Below are 17,901 nucleotides of genomic sequence, written 5' to 3' on the forward strand. Positions count from 1 at the left end.
AGCCAGTTTAGAATACATTCAAGGGTATTAATGTTATTTCCAGGGGGAAGGTAGATACAAGCAATGTTAATGGATTTGAATTTGTTGATTTGAAGTTTGGTGACAAGGATTTCAGCATTATTAAATATAGGTAGATTTATGCTTGAAGTGGTAACTTGTAGATTGTTTTTATAAAGGGCTGCTACACCCCCTCCCTTTTTGTTAATACAGTCTAATCTAAGGATATTGTAGGCAGGTGGGGTGACTTCATTGTCATTAATGGAGGGTTTTAGCCATATTTCAGATAAACATAGGATGTCAGATTGGTAGAATTCTAATAGGGCATGAAGATGGGCAATCTTGTTTTTAATGCTTTGAATGTTAAGATGTGCTATAGAAAGGGAGTTTGGAGGTTTATTAGGAATATGTGTATAAGTTATGTAAGAGTTGTTTGGTACAGTGTTGGGAATATTGTTTGGGCCGGGGTTAGGATGAATGTCTCCATCTAGCAGGGCTAGGTGAAATGTTTTATATGTGGGGTTGTTAAATTTAGAGAAATAAAAAATTATTTTTCTTCTATGTAGGTTACTATATTTTATATGGGTTAGTCTATGATATTTGGCTTGCAGGTAGCAGGGACTAGTTGTGGTGTTATAGCTGTGTTGGTAGATAGCTAGTAGTGGTGTGGAAGTGAATTTAGAGGGGAATAGAAGGTTTGGGTGTAAAGGTTGTTCATAGGAGGTTAATATGTAGGTAATTATTAGAGGAGGTAGGAGAGAGACAAAGGCTATGTGTTTCAATTGATGAAGGTAGGAAACTTTGACCATGATCTTTGTATCAGATGTTAAATAGATAGGTGTGTGTACTAGTAGCTGCTGGTAAGTTGAAACTGTAAGGATAGGGAGGATATATGATAAGGTAAGGAGAGGTAAGTACGTAAATCAGGTGGGGAGTGGTAATATGGCGTGGTAGTTGATTGGTACAGAGAAGATGGGGGTGTGGTTAGCAAAAATAAGTGTAGGACCCCTGGGAGTGGGTGGGAATTGGGGGCAGGGAGGGGAGCGGAGTGAGTCCGTAGGGCAGAGCAGGTTATAGGTAGGGTCAATAGTAAGAATGCTATAAATCAGTTTTAAAAAGAGGAAAGCTTTTCAAATAATGGGGGGCTACAAGAAGGAATAGATAAGAGGGTGCCACCTAGTGGGCAATCAGGTTAATAACAACAGAGGTAAAAAAAATAGGGAAGGCTAGACTAGGGCTAGAAAGACAATCTATTTGAATAGGATAAGAAAGCTAAAAATAAAGAAGGACTATCCTTAGACTACAGGATATAGGGGGTGGTATGGCTATTGGGTGATCAGGCTGAGAGGCTTACAATTAACAACAACAAGGATTAAGCAGTTTAATGATTTAGCTATAAAGCCAGTATTAAGAATAACACATACTCTTTTATTCCTTTTCTTGGGAGAGCACAGGGTTACTCTTATGAGGTGTTACAGCTGGATGGTTGGGATGGGTCCTTAGTTCCCTGGTGGTTAATAGTCTCCTAGTGGAGGGTAGGCAAGCTGGAGAGGTGAAAGCAGATATGTAACAAAACAGGAGCAGGAGAGAAAGGAAGAGTAGAAAAAGAGAGACAAAAAAACTTATTAGTTGGCACACAGCAAAATTGTTAGGCAAAATACTTAATAAATCACTTAGAAGCAATCAATTCATTTCACTGGATTTAGAAAAGATAAGATAGCATCTTGCTACAATCAATTATCATCCAACATTTCAGAATTGCCATGGAAAAAATGAAGCACTGGTACAGGCAGTAACGTTTTGGTACCGCTCTGTGTGAAGAGCACAGTCAGAAGCAGACCATTAAATACGACAGACCAAAAACAAACCGCTGCAATGTAGAATATAAAGTACACACTTTGTTGCTAATACAAGTAAAATGATTTTGAACAAAGGCTCATGTAAAACATTACTTTAGTAAATTCACATTTAGTCTATAAATAGCATGAGAAGAACAAATAAATCAGTGCGGCTTATTTATAAGTAAGGCTATGGCATCTAGGTCCACTGGATTCAGCCCTCATCAAACTAGTTACTGAGTACAAATTCCTCTTCAGTGTATACCTAACCAAGCACACATAATAAATGGAATGTGCACATACTTTCCTCACAAAAAGCATACTGGGTGCAAACAAGTTTTATGCAGATCATCTCAAAGCCTTATCCCCTGTACTGAGTCTCCTAATGACTTTTGATCTGTGCCTGGTACGCAAGGCATCCATAGATCCTTCTTGGATGGACCTTCAGCATATCTGCATATCTGCATAATAAATAGTATCAGAATTACCAAATCTAAGAGCTTGAACCTTGCTTGCAACATAAACAAAACATGTTGGAGGGACCGGTAAATGTCTAAGAGAATACCCCTGCTCTGGTAGAGGCTTCCTATCCATGTGAAGCAGAGTTCTTCCCTAACTCAGTTTGAAGTGCAATTTGTAACAGTGGATGTAGAGTCAGAAATTCACCCCTAGTCTGGCACCTATGCCCCTAATGAACAGAGTCAGCCTTTAAATGCCTGTCCACCCAAGCCCTAGTATACATATACGGCTTAGAATAATCTTAAGGTCACTAAACTTGTCAGATATGTTTGGGGTGCATATCTAGGGTAAAAACAGCCCCTGTGATCATTAACCTAGTATACATTTATAAACCTATGAACCTATGTATGTAGGGCGGACTTTAGAAGGATCTACATCAAGATTAAACATCTCCTCTTCTGTCTCATTTCATCACACAAAACCCTGATAATAATCGCTCCTTAACTCTCCCCTCAAGTGAAGTGTGTTTCTTTGTAGGAAACAGACCATTTTTCTAAATGGTTGATTTCAGAAAAAAATTGTTATGGCAGTATTTTGGGCTGAAAACCTATTTTTTCAAATTCTGAAATACATTTCTAGCTGTTGCTAAGAATTTTTATAATGTCAGTATGCCAGTAATAGCCATTTGCATATTGCATATTTATGCATACAATGGCACCAGTTTCTTCAGAAGTGCAGCTGTTATGGTTATAAGGGAATCCCCTAGACTTAACAAGCTAGCCTATTGCAAACTGGTGACCTGGAGTTCTAGGTCACAAAGAGTGTCATTTTATATTGTCTGGCAATCCCTTCCATGTGTACACTGATCTGGCAATCCTCATGCCATCAGTCAGATAAAATCTTTTTTCTTTAATTTCCATACAGAAAACACAAATATGAACCAGGGGTTTCCTAAGAATTTGTGGAAGAATAAGAGCATTGTAGCCAGCTACTGCATTTCCTGTACGTTATCTGCTTACACTGCAGAACTGCCAAGACAACCACTGCATTTCCTGTACATTATCTGCTTACACTGCAAAACTGCAAAGCCAGCTACTGCATTCCCTGTATGTTATCTGCTTACAATGGAGAACAGCCAAGACAGCTACTGTATTTCCTGTACATTATCTGCTTACATTGCAGAACTGCCAAGACAGCTACTGCATTTGCTGTACATTATCAGCTTACACTGTCAAACAGCTATTTTGTCTTTCACAACGGAACACTTTATGAGGTGTGCATATGGGTTTATTACCCAGATAACAATATTTTCAAGGCATCCAAAGTAGTTGTTGAGAGAAGACAAACATCTTGTTTCCAATCATGGTGGGCACTACTATCACATTTAGACATTGGTATTCTGAGATATTTGATACTGAATAGCCTTTGGCTACCTTGGCGTACTCTGAACTGCAAAAATTCCTTTTGTAAGTCCAGCAGCCACATTTGCAATCATTACAGCAGTAAGATTAAGTGTTTAAAAATGTGGCTATATACTAAGTCTGTGTTTGTGGTATACCAGCCTTTCCCCTTACTCAGAGGTATAGAGGTCTGTAGCAGGGATGTGGAGAGCAGACTTCCATGTTGGTGGTGCCAAAGGCAAAGCCTCACTGCCAAAATTCTTTAATGGCATTATATCAAGTTTAAGATTTGCTGTGTTTATTTCCCCATGTACTTTATTTTTTTATTGTTGCAGGATTTGGAATTACATGTCTCGCATTTCCAATAGGAAGTCACGCAAAACACTTAAGTGTGCTTCCCTGAATCACACAGGATACTTTCTGCATACCAGACCTGTCTTTACTGTCTACACATGTGGAACATTGTGGAGCTTTTTGAATCCCACCCAACTTTGATAACCCAGTACAAGAAATTAATAGCATTCCACGTGTTTATATGAGAAAATACTTTTTTTTAAACATTAGCAATTTTAGAATTCATATATGTTTTCAAATAATTTGATGCAATGAATCTGAAATATGCACATGGGGTGAAATGGCCATTTGTCTTCTCATTTTATTATAGTCTTTTGCTTCACTCTGTGGTTATTTTAATCTGTTAAAGAAATATATTTCTCCATTTACACAGAGAAGGGCTGTTTTTATATTGTTTTGTCTGAAAAAGTTTCGATTTTGCTATAAACGTAAATCCATATTCTTATATAATGTCTTCTTGTTTTTTTTTTTTTGATTTTTCAAGTTGTGTGTTTTGCAAATATTAAATGTAGATAAATTACAGAAAGAGTATAATTTTTTAGCAAGAGTTGTTTAAATAGAATTGTATTTATTGAAAGTGTGTTAACCTAGTACAGATAAAACAAAATACAACATTCTGTGGGAAAATAAGTCTAGTACTGTCAAGCTTGGAGACTTGTAAAGGCATTGTCCAGAATAATGAACTGCTTCCTTTTAGTCTGAAACTTCATTGCATGCATATTATGCTTTAAAGTGGCTGTTTCCAAAACGATAGCTAGACATAGATACTGGGTTTGTAGTTCTTGAATTCTGTCTGTTATTGTCAGAAGTATGTATTAAAACATTTACCCATCATGTGAAGATTCATAGTCGAATGACGGTCATCAAAAATAACTGATTAATTAGTGAGAATAGAATTTGTTCACTACATTTAGAAGAATGGTTGTTAACTAGGGAACTTAATGGATAGCTCCATGATTCAGTTTATCTTAAGTTGCTCTCTGTTTCAGATAAGTCAGTAATAACTTTATGTATTGAAAATTCTCAGACACGAGTGCCAAGATGGTATTATTTTTAATAGACTTGACTGAATGAATTTAATTGACTTATATAAAATGTCTTCAGTAACATGGGCAACACAAAAAAGGCCTGAACTCATCATTGCTTGTAACCCTGTAAAAATGGGCTAAAACACGTTTATCTGAAACCTTGTATAGCCTATTTATCAATAACAAAATTATTTACAGAAACAGAATATGTAAGATATCTGTCTAAGCTAGCTGCAATACATGAAATATAGTTTGTCAATGAATATGCAGAAGAATATAACTTGACTGTAGACACCCAATATATTTCCAAAAGAACATAACTTCTAGACAATTACACATCTAGAAATAGCATCTATGGAATATGGTTTGGCCCAGATAAGATGATTGTCATGTAAAAAAAAAAATGTGGAAATATGGTAACCTCGTGGAAGTAAGGGATAGGGCTAGTAACTAAAGGAAATCCCCATCATTGACCCACATGCAAATTAGGCAAATGTTTTCATCCAATGAAATTCATCCTCTCCTTCCAAACAGGTAACTCATGTTTTCTAGCCAGTTTTAACGAATGCACATCTTTTCTCATTGTTGTAAAAATATATATATTTTTACTACTCACAAATGGCTGTTAACATGGATTGCACTGGATTTAATGAAGTCAGCTGATGAAAATGCTAATTGAGAAACATTACTGGACAGAAAAAACATTTTTTGAAACTTGATTTCTTTTTATTTTTATTTGTTATAACTTGCTTGTTTGCTTACCAAGGGACCTGATAGTATTAGGGGCTCAACCATTCTTGGAGCCCTTCTCTGCTCTCAATCTAATCGTTTAAGTTTCTGTTTCAGATTTCAGTGGTGATATCTATTAATCCTAAATTAAGATTTTAGTATATTTCACTAGGAACTCATGTTTTACTAAATATAGCCCTATGAATGCAGGTACTTTGAACTTAATTGTATGGAGCAGAAATTGTAATATCCTTTTTCCGTTACTGTAAAGGCTAGTAGCAGTAAAGTACACATGGGCTTTGCCCCCTGCAGAATATATTGGTGGAATTTTCTTTACATTACTGATTTTTAGGTAAGGTCAAAGTTGTTTTTTCATAGAAATCCTTTGGTTTGTTGCATATTCTGCAAATTAACATTATTTGTTCTTAATTCTAAACATCTTTACTAACATTGTCATAAATATGCATTTTTTTCTGATGCACCTTCATCCTATTTAGGGTTATGGGGGTGCTGCTATCATGGAAAGTAATGGATGAAAGGTGTGGAACCAATTCTGGACAGGGTGCCAGCCCTTACTAAATTGCAGACCTATACAATGATGAATTGTATGATTGTGGGTCCATCTCCAGATGTGGACTATTTCATTAAAACTGAGTTTGTGCAACCTTATAAGTCAGAACTCATTATATTATTTAAGGAGTGCTAGCAGTGAAGCCCACATGCATGTTGAGCTATGCAGAGCCTCCCTCCCAGTTCATCCAGGGCTACCACTTTTAAGTTTTGACTTTATAGAACGGTACCACTACTGTAGTTAGACATGATTACTTATACCATATTCCCTCACACATGCTAATATACACACTATGGACACACCTCTACCAAGTTAATTTTTCAGTATGTCTTTTGGATGTGGAAAGAAAATAGAGTCCCAGGTACCAACCCATGCAGAAATAGGAGGGACATGCAAATTCAACACAGAATGCACCCTAGCTGGCAGCCAAACCTAACAACACAATTAAGCACTGCAAAGCAGCACTTCTCATTTACATCCCAAGGAAAGGTAGGGAAGCTACTCAGTGAGACTGGAAAGAAGAGTTCCTCATTACTTGCCTTTGTAATGGAAACAGCATAAATCCATGCTTTGAAGGTTCTGTCAGTCCTCCTCCATGTAGTTCTAAATCAATTTCACTGCCAAGTTAAACAAAGGGTACCCAATAGCTTTGATATGTATACAGATGTCTTCATGACCTTTGACATCATGCCTGCCATAAAACTGCTGGATAAAGACAATGAGAATAAGAACCATTCTGCTGCAGTAGAAATGCAGTGGCTTTCAGACGGTACTTAGGGGATTATATCTGATACTGATGCAAGATCAAAAAAGACATAGGATGACTTGTAGACTGAGCAGAAATATATCAGTTGGGATCTGATGCAGGAAGTAGTGATTTGTATACTTTAGTGAAGGGATTCTAGGAATAATACACATTCTGGAGAGAGGTTGGGGCCACAGCATATAGAGGGGATGAAAATGCTATGTCAATTACTACCACTAAGTTAAACCTTGAAATTCAATTAGACATACTTGCTTTGAAGACCGAGAAATGCTTGGATGCCAAACATTGGACACATATTTAAAAAATTTTGCTTGATTTAAGGGACTAAATACACACACTGTAGGCAACACTGCTATAACAATATTAAGCAGGTACAGTCTGTGCAGTGATTTACTAAAGTAGTAAAGTGGTGAGGCAAACATTATGAAAAAAATCTTCAACTACTTGTAGTGCACACTGAAAATTGAAAAGGAGAGAAAAGTGCAGCTTCCCACATTGATCAAAGAAAGGGTGCGACTTGTAGACCTGTAGAGCAAGGACATGATGTGGATGGACATGTTATAAGTGGCAGCTAAATGAGAGTAAATGTGCATCTAACTCAATGAAATTATGTACATGGAGAGGTGTAAAGCTTTAGAATTTATTACAAGATGGAGTAGTGGAATGTAACCCTATGGAGTCCAGGGCTCAAGGGCATATGTGACAGATTAAAGAAAGGTTGATGTAAGAGATGGGTAGTTATATAGGGGATAAATTAAACATTTGGATAGTCTCTTGACCGTAGATCACCATCTTCTGGCATATCTGCATGTTGGTAAGAAATATGTGAAGGTGTCTGTAATTTTTTTGTATTGATTATGTTTTGCTAAATGGTGTATTTTCTCTCTGTTTACAGCTGTTATGTGCCCTAAACCTGAAGTAAAAGATGGTCACGTGGTGTATGAGAATGGACTCGAGAACCGTTTTAATACTTCAGTTACATTTAAGTGTAATGAAGGGTTCACACTCACAGGCAGTTTAGCTGTAGCATGTAACAAGGATGGACGCTGGGATCCTCCACTTCCTACATGTGAAGGTAAGAGCAATAACACATTTTTGTTTTGTTTGCATGCTGTAGTTATTTGTGTTTTATGATGCCCACTATGGGAATGAAGTAAGGAGCACTAGGGCATCCTGCTGTCATGATCCAATCAAGAGCGAGAGAGATTTTTCTCATTTTATGCATTAATAGTCTGTGATAGTGTCCTGACATCACACCTGTTTAGATGAACATGCGGTGGTTTCCCTGGTTAACCAGACGTCTGTTATACAAATCCCTCACTTCTGTCTGGAATCCTGGCTGTCCATCATGCCTATCACTCCTTTCATGTCTCTTGAGCTCATTATCAGTTGCAGTGGCACAAATCCCACACCCCCAACACACACACATACACACATACACATACACACACACACACACCTCAAAGTAGGTAACTGTGTCCAAGTCCTTCATTCATGGCCTGGTGTCACCTGCAGTAATGCATCATGTTGGTGACTAATTGGACTAACATCATCACAACATCACTACTCTTGTACTTCCTGATTTACTAGATGTTTCTAATATATATTTTTTCTATGAATAAAAAAAGTTGTAATTTCCCTCTTACATTAGTGGAAGAGACATTATTAAATACCCTGTTGTTATCATTTCAGTGCTGGTCTGTATTACCTCCCGAAACAGAGAAAAACATATTTATGTATGTTTGTAAAGAATAAAACTGTCTATTGTTATTTCCCTCCCAACCAGTGCTTCTCCTTTTCACCAAATATTTCACGTCATCCCTTTAGGACTTTAGGATCTCATCTTTAAATGGAGTCAGAGCTGTAACTGCTGGGCAAAGGAGACTGCTGCCTTCGGTGTAAGCTGTCGGGAAGGGGGTATGATTGCCAAGTGCTAGTGGTGCAGTAGTGCAGAACTAGCATAGTTTGTGAAGCCATTATGATGTCTAAGCTTCATAAATGAGTATTGTGATACTGCAGCTGAGGTCACAGCTGAAGCACTCAGTGTGCTGTGATATAACTGTAGCAAACTGCTTGTTAAATTTTGCACTAACATTAGTGCCAAAGGGTTATTTAATAAACGGGCCATTTCACTGATACTTCATCAGCACCTGACAAGGACAAGCTCAGAATAATACTCGAGGTGAATGATCAGTGGGATGCAGATGGCCCTGGAGTGAAGAAGCCTTTAAATACAACACCTAGCCATGCAGCCTTCAAACCAAGGCCATTTTCTAGTTTCCCCATTTATTGTACACCTTTGTTGTTATTAGGGAATGAGATTCGTTTGTCAGCTGCAGACTACTTCCAAGGACCTACATTGGTCACATACAGAGAGCATCATCTTATGGTTATACTGAAAGCGATTTTTCATCAGTGCTTTTGAAGGTTCATGGAATAAAGATGAAAGATAAAGATCCTTTATCTTGTGCCTGTCTTCTGCGTGTGAGGATTATTGTTATTCAGTTCAGCTATACTCCCTCTCAATATATGCAATATCTAACCATGAGAACATTTCAGCTTAGAAACTGCTAAACAACACCAAAGAACAAAGTAAAAATGAAAAAGCAGCAAACCAATGAACAGTAAGGAACAGGACCACAAAACTTATAAGCTTTCGTTCGTTTAATAAAACACCACAAACTTCATCAGAATAAATACAAACACTTAAAACCACCCGTTAAATACTTGTCATGTGCAAAAAAAATCATCCAGTGACAAAATACTTCAAATACATTATTTAAATAACACTGTGATGTCATGAAAATTAAAAATGCACTACAAAATTTGTTTAACATTGCATATGTATAAAAACTTAAAAATGTGTATATATATATATATATATATATATATATATATATATATATATATATATATATATAATAGTCAACAATAGCAAAATACTGCACAGTGTTTCATCAAATAAAGCCCATTTTGTGAACAGCTGAGCTCTCTATATCACAGCCTTTGTAACTGAAGAAAACAATTGATATTAGTAGTTTCATTTAGTCCTGGAGGGTAGTCTGCTTTGTAGTGTATTTTTAAATTTTCATGGCATCACAGTGGTTATTTAAATAATTTATTTGAAGTATTTTGTCACTGGATGACTTTTTGCACATCACAAGTATTTAAAGGGTGGTTTTAAATATTTCAGCTTAGGTACCCAGTTGTTCACTAAAAATACATAATTTTTTTCTGAAACTGTGAATATTATAATCAGTTATTTAAATGGAAATGGCTTATTGCTGTTTTTTCCTCAGCAACAGAACGTTACTTAGAAATGCTGAGTCTAGGTGCAAGAGTCCACCCTTGTTACTGCTTTTGACAACTTCCAGATGCATAAGAGTCTGCACACATGCAAAGGAGGTCTGACATATTTTAATTTAAAGCTGACCCTGTAATTTAAAACTGCCTTTAACTTGCATGTATATCCTAGCTTTCATTTCTGAAAAAGGAGGTTGCAGTGAAGGCTTGGTAAAACGGTTTATAACTTGCCTAAACTTGAAATAAGAGTTGTGAGTTACTTAGCACAATATAACTTACCACAGTACAGTTTTCAGTCAAGTCCATGACACTTTTCAGAAATTAACAGATTCTAAAGAGTGAGTAATTACGTCATCTGACAAAAACTGTACATAAAATAGGTGTCTGTACATGACAATGCCTTTATGACTCATTTAATGCTGTTGAACTACAATGACAGCTATAGTTACTAAAAGGCACATGTAGGTTAGGTCAGATACCAAATGTCTTTATTACAGCAAATCTATTTTTGGCCAATCAACTGCAATTATACAGAAAACATTACAAGAAAAAAGGTAAAACTAATTAATCCTTCCATGATAGTACTGCCTTTAACTTGCATGTGAAATCATGTAACTGATTTGTTTGCAGTTAAAATCATTCTGTAGAGTTTCCTTGCTCCTTTATCTGTTTAAAAACTTTCATTTTGTGGCTCACTGCTGTTCTTCTGCTGTTATAAACATTTCTGCAGTGTTTACTGTCTAAAAGAGTGTAGGCTAGTAGCTGTAATATTGTTCCCCACCCTCCCACTGTGTTGATGTCTTGCTGTTATACTTGGTGGCTTTGCATTTGCCCGCCCCTGCTGTAAATTTGATATGGGACACTCCTCCCAGACTATTCTCCCTTCCCTTTGAAAAAAAAAAAAAAAACAACTTTGCTAGAATCTCCCTGTGTTCTGCTTAACTGTAACAAAAAATATTCTTGTTTCCTGCCTTTCCTGTAACTAGTCTAGTCCAGATACAGATTTTCTGTATCCAGGACTGTTTGTAAGCTCCTGAGCCCCCCCCCAAGCCTTTCTGTGTTGGAGGGAAGCCTTCTAGCTTATCAGTGGGAGTGGTAAGCACTAGATAACCTATCTACCACATAAGGAGTGGTTCTGGCCCAGAAATTGTAGTTATTGGGCGCTTGGGCAGTTTTTCCATCTCTCTCAACTTTCTAATTTTAAAGCCCACATTTGCATTTGTTTCTTTTCTGTAACTAGTCTAGTTCAGATACAGATTCTTAGTTTTAGCTCTTGAATTTGCTTATTCGTGCTCAGCACTTGTTCAGAACTTGTTGTAAGCACTAAATAAGCTACAAATTATTACAGCACTCAACCTTCCTCATCACCTAGAGGAAAACAGTTTTTGTACTTATTTCCTCACTTGCTTAGAGAAAAACAACTCTTGTACTCACTTTCCTCACTTGTCTAGAGGAAAATAGTTTTATATTCAGGCATGTCCAAGGGTCAGCTCCTAGTGTTCTCTCCTGTCTATCTGATGAATCTGGGCATCTTGGGGCAATGTAGCAGTTGCCTCATGTACACAGACAACACTCTCCTCCTACCACCCAATACTACAACCTGTGAGAGATGCTCTTATCTAGCAAAACTGGAGGTAAAGCTCTCTCCAACCAAGACTGAACTTGACAGTCAAGAGGAGAAGGTAAACACTTGCACCACACCACACTCATCACATAGTCCCACCAAACCTATACCACCAAAATCCACACATAGAAACACAAAAACATTTGGGGAGGCTCTCAATAATAATCTGCTCAAGCAACACAGACCTCCAAAGCAGAAACGCAAGCAACCTCCATCCCCCAGAAATGCAAGCAACCTCCATCCCCCAACACAACCCAAATGACACATAGCCCACAGACTCAGTGTACCACTCAACCACAGCCCATAAGTCAAAACAACGTACCCAACACATTAGTCATAGCTGACTCTATAGTCAGACACACTGATGTCCCACTCACCAGGCTAAACAAGGAGAAGGTTACTGTCAGCTGCCTGTCAGGTGCCAGGATCTGCCACATAACCCACACACTCAGATCACTCCACAACAAGTACAAATATTACTCTGTCATTGTCCATGTTGGTGTGAATGACCTGGGACGTACCTCCCTGGACTACATGAAAAGAGACATGGAAGAGCTCTATGATCTTGTAGCCCAGGCAGGTATGACCCTAGCCCTGAGTAGCATCCTGCCATCACCCAGAATGATACCGCAAAGGACAAAATTATTGACTTTAACAATTGGCTAAGCTTCTGGTGTCATTCTAAGTGGATCCAGTATCTGTCTGCATGGGACGACATATTCGACAGACCATGATGCTTTGCCAGAGATGGCCTACACCTGTCACCCCTGCGATTCCGCATACTGGCTAAGGCTCTTGTAGCCCCTATAGTGCCTTTTTTAGGCAAGGTTCAAATTACAAATTCACCACCGTAACAGGAACATGCAAGCAAAAACTGAGGGTAATGCTACTCAACACTAGAAGTCTAAATCTCAAAATGCACTCCCTCGAGGCACTCCTTAAATGGAGAACATCGATATCTGTGCAGTGACTGAGATCTGGTTCAAAGCTCCAGAGAGCACCCCTGCATTACCAGGCTATAACTCATACCACACTTTTCGGCCATCTAACCTGGACCGGAACACCGAAGGTGGAAGTGTGTCCATATTCATTAAGGATATCCACACCTCCAGGCTAGTTGCTCAACATAATGCATCCAAGGTTAACCAAGTGCAACTAACCGTGGGCAAAACTGCAATCCAGATTTTAGCTTGCTACAGATCCTCCACCATGCCCCAGGATTCCCACTCCTCTTTTCTTGGTATACTGGAATATATTAGGGTTCAACCAAATGTCCTAATATTGGGTGATTTCAACTACACCACCATTAACTGGGAAAGCTACTCATGTACAACTCCTTCGCTCAACACTTTCTGGAATTCATAAATTCCAATGCCCTGGATCAACTTATCCACACCCCCACCAGGGACAACAATATTCTAGACCTAGTCATTACCAACATGAGTGACCGGTGTTCCACACCTGAAGTCAACTCCTCGTTGGTCAGATCCGACCATAAGCTAACAACCTTAGATAGCCACATCCTGCCACCCCCCCCCCCCACCATTAAGGAAACCACAGTAAAAAATTTCTCCAACGCCAACTTCATGCTTCTTAAGACAGAAGTGGCGAACTTCATGACACCCATACAGATGGACAATACAGTTATGACTGCTGAATCCCACACAAATGCACTCTGTAAGCACTTACACGAGTGCATGGATCGTGCTATGCCAAACAGAACCAAGACACTATCCTCCAAAAAAAGGAAGCCAATCTGGTGGTCTCCTGCCATAAACAAACTCTACAACAGAAGGAAGAAACTGTTACAAAAGAGAGTAAAATCTCATGAATGGAGGTGCTCCCTGGTCAGCCTCCATAAGAAGTTGATATCCCTTATAAGATCCTCCAAAGCTAGCTATGAAAACAAAATCACCACTGATTCTAAGGACAACCACAAAGAATTCTATAGGTATGTCAAGAATCTCAATGGCAACACCCATATCTGCTCTGAGTTACAGCACAACTGCATGAAAATTACAGAACCAACTGATATTGCCAACATCCTGGTGGCAGATCGGTTCAGTGCTAACTTTAACCACCCCCACCCCCTAAAGGGCCCATATCTATACAGGAAGAATGCAGAGTCCCTGTAATCTCAACTATGCAGGTAAAAGCTGCACTCTCTAAAGCTAAAATCACAGAATCCATAGGACCGGACACCATCCCAGGCTGCGTTTTACATCAACTTCAGAACGAACTGGCTCCCCATCTAAGCACCATGTTCAATCATAGCCTCATGTCAGGCTTTGTGCCCACTGAATGGCGCACAGCAACAGTTATCCCACTCCACAAAGGGGGAGTCACCACTGATCCCAGGAACTATTGCCCTGTTAGCCTGACGAGCCTGGTCTGTAAGGCCATGGAATGTATCATAATGGAACTCATAAACAAAGACATTGGTAACCTCCAAACTCTGGCCCCCACCCATTTCGGGTTTGTGAAAGGCAGATCATGCCTCCTGAACCTGATCGACTTCTTTGAGGCAGTCACCAAAGCCGTAGATGAGGGTAAGGTGGTTCACACAGCCTATCTTGACCTCGCCAAAGCTTTTGACACCATCCCCCATTCTGGAATTATAGCTAAACTCACTAAACTTGGGATAAATCCCTACGTCACAAGATGGGTTGCCAACTGGCTCACTGACAGAACCCACACTGTAAACTCTGCAGACTCCAAATCTGACTTCAAACCAGTGGCAAGTGGAATACCACAGGGTTCAATCCTGGGACCTATCCTGTTTGGTATCTACTTCTCTGAAGTACAGGCTAACACAGAAGGCCTCTGGCTAATGAAGTTCGCAGATGACTGAGCCATAGTCGAGTCCCCAAATGATGTGGACATCCTACAGAAGGGCTTCACTGAGACAGATGCCTGGTGTCAGAGCCATGGCCTCAAGCTCAATGCCAAAAAGTGCATTGTCATCACCTTTGGTAAAAACTCTGTACCCATTAACTACCATATAGGCAGCAGTCTACTTAATGCCGAATGTGTGATAAGAGACTTTGGGACCCAGGTGGACAGTAGTCTCTCCTTTGATCATCACATCACCACAGTAGTCAGGAAATCCTTCTACGTGGCACACCTCATCACAAAAGGGTTTTCATCCAGAAGGAAAGAGGTCATTGTTTCCCTCTACTCAACACTCATTAGACCCATTATAGAGTACAACGCCCCTTTTGGAATGTACCTCACAAGACATCTGCAACAGCTGGAAAGGCCACAGAAGTACCTCACAAAGAGGATTACTGGCCTCAAACAGATGCCCTACACTGACCATCTCAAAAAACTCCAGCTGTACTCCACAGCATATCGCCTACTCCGTGATCTCTGCCTAACATGTAAAGCTATATCAAACCCAGAGCTGTTGGACATGCTACACCTAAAGAAATCCCAGTCCCTTTGAGCTACACACTCTAGGGACCTAAACTTTGTCACCACAATAAACAGGACATGCTGGAGGGATAGATACCTGTCCCAGACACTTCCCGTAATCTGGAACAAGCTACCCATCTATGTTAAGCAAAGTTCCTCATTAGCACTCTTCAAGAAAAATCTTAATGAGTGGATGGGAAATAGGAAATACAGTCCAGGATCACTTCTGTGGCTCTGGTCAACAGGGGCACAGGAAAGTAACTTTCTTGGGTGGCGTAATCAAGGGAACCTTGTTGGCTAGGCTTACTTAGGCCCTTGGGCCGATAGCCTTGTACCTACCTATGAACCTATGAGGCATGCCATTCTAGAATTCCTCCATTTTAAAAGAAGCAATCGTAATTCTAAAGAGAGTTACATTAGAACTCACTACTTGTCTGGCAATCGCCTCTCCATAAACATGGCAGAGGTGACCAAACCTCTTTTACTCTGCATTCCCTTGAGAGGCATAAAGATTAATCAAAAAGTAATTAAGATTTACTACATCTTTTTCTTCATCCTTTAGTAATCCTATTTTTTTACTACATTTCACAATACTTAGTGTCTGAAAAGTTATAAAATGGATACAGTGTTCATATGTGTATACAAAGCCTGTATGCATTTTTTTCTTAATTAGTAACCCACAAATGGGTGTAGATATATTAGGATTTATACACGGCTGGCATGGTTTGATCAAGAGGGTGAAACTTGATGCATGCAGCATTTATTGTAGGCTGTGGTTTTTACTGCATGGCAGATTCACAGTGTGCATCAAACATTCTTCAACAGCCCATGCAAAAATGCAAACTTAATATGATCACAACCATCATCATCTTCACAAAGGACATTAGACAGACAGATGCAGCACTTGCTTGGCCCACATGTTTCCACTCATGCAGACTACCCCACATGCTGGTCCACCGCTGCCACCAGTGTGTGCTGGTAAGTCCTCACTAGTGCATGTATAGAAGTTGAAATGGATGCCATGTGAGCAGCTATGCTCTACATGAGGTTCATGTTGCCATTATGCCTGGAACTGACCATTCCCTGACCATTCCTGTATACTGGTGAATTTCCTCACATATGCCCTGCAGCACTCTAACCACATCTACGCAGCCATAACCTGTGCCTGAACATGTTTGTGACACATTTGTTGCTGTGTGGACAAGGCCTTGCATGTCTGTGGAGCCAACTGTGATTCATGCTTTCACCTGGCTGTGCAGTGGGTATCTGAACCTCTGACATTGTCATGTCTTCCTCAAGAAGTTCAACATATTCACCAGAAAGTACTGAACTAGGAGGGGATTCAGTCTCTTCTGGTAATGCCATTTGCCCGTGGTGCACTGTGTGCGAGTCTGCCTCAGTGATTGTGGGAGTATCAACATATCTGGGGGAGAGGTGGCCCTACCAGAACCCTTTGTTACTGTGTGCCACTGTCTTTAGGCTATCATGAGTATGATAGTTAAGGCATTACCATTGACAGCAACCCTGCTGTCATCATCAGCCTGCTGTAGTGCACCACAGCCTATCACTGATATATCTTATGGTGCCACATCTGTGAATGAATAGTAATAGTTTTAATGCAGTATGACCCCATAAATCTCATTCTGTCATGCTTTATTCCTGGCAGTGGACATCATATTATCTTTTATTTTAAACAAGAAACATCTTTATTAAATTATCATGTATGACATAGCAATTATACATTTATGGCCACGTGGGTTTCCTCTGGGTGCTCCGGTTTCCTCCCACATCCCAAAGACATGCTGTAGGTGGACTGGACACTCTAAATTGGCCCTAGGCATGAGTGCATGCATGTGTGTACCTTCTGTGGAAGGTTGGGCACCGGGCTGGCAACTTGACACTGTAAAACTCCACTGCCAATCATGAGCGGACAGATGATCTGTAGTGGTGACCCCTAACCAGGAAAAAGCCGAAAGAAGAAGAAGAAGATAAATGAAAACAAACCATATTGACTATATATCACTTATAATCTATCCAGTCTTTGTCAGTCAAACATTACATAGCTCATATAAATTCTCCTTCTTTTAAACCTTGTTCCTCCTCTGGATGTATTGTTCCCACAATTCCCATTTTTTTATATATATAATTTTCTCCTACCCTTTTCTAAAGATCCCAGTTCTATTTGTTTTATTTCTGTTACTGTATTCACTACTTCTAGTAAAGGTAGTTTAGACTTTGATTTCCATTTTCTAGTAATTTCTTTTTTGGTAACCACCATAATTTCCCCATCAAACCTCCAACATTTGCATTCTACCTGAGAAAAAAAATTCTATGGAGTCTTCTTGGGGTATAAAAATAACTATGTAAACAATTCCAAGCAAAGATCTTTAATCTTCTAGATTTTCAAAAAAATTTTTT

The 17,901-nt window shown here is 39.2% G+C and overlaps 1 protein-coding gene across 1 annotated transcript in view; it reads left to right on the forward strand.

The window, feature by feature from the left end:
• The window catches only part of LOC122806053, a gene marked incomplete in the record, with an annotated part of 1,002,329 nt that overhangs the window by 340,213 nt on the left and 644,215 nt on the right, over window positions 1-17,901 (forward strand). The window contains 1 exon segment of the mRNA XM_044076294.1: window positions 8,038-8,217. Coding sequence (XP_043932229.1) covers window positions 8,038-8,217 — 180 coding nt within the window.

This window comes from Protopterus annectens, chromosome 7.part0 (genome assembly GCF_019279795.1).
Source record: "Protopterus annectens isolate FY-2018-M chromosome 7.part0, PAN1.0, whole genome shotgun sequence".
In the NCBI taxonomy this organism is placed as follows: domain Eukaryota; kingdom Metazoa; phylum Chordata; order Ceratodontiformes; family Protopteridae; genus Protopterus; species Protopterus annectens.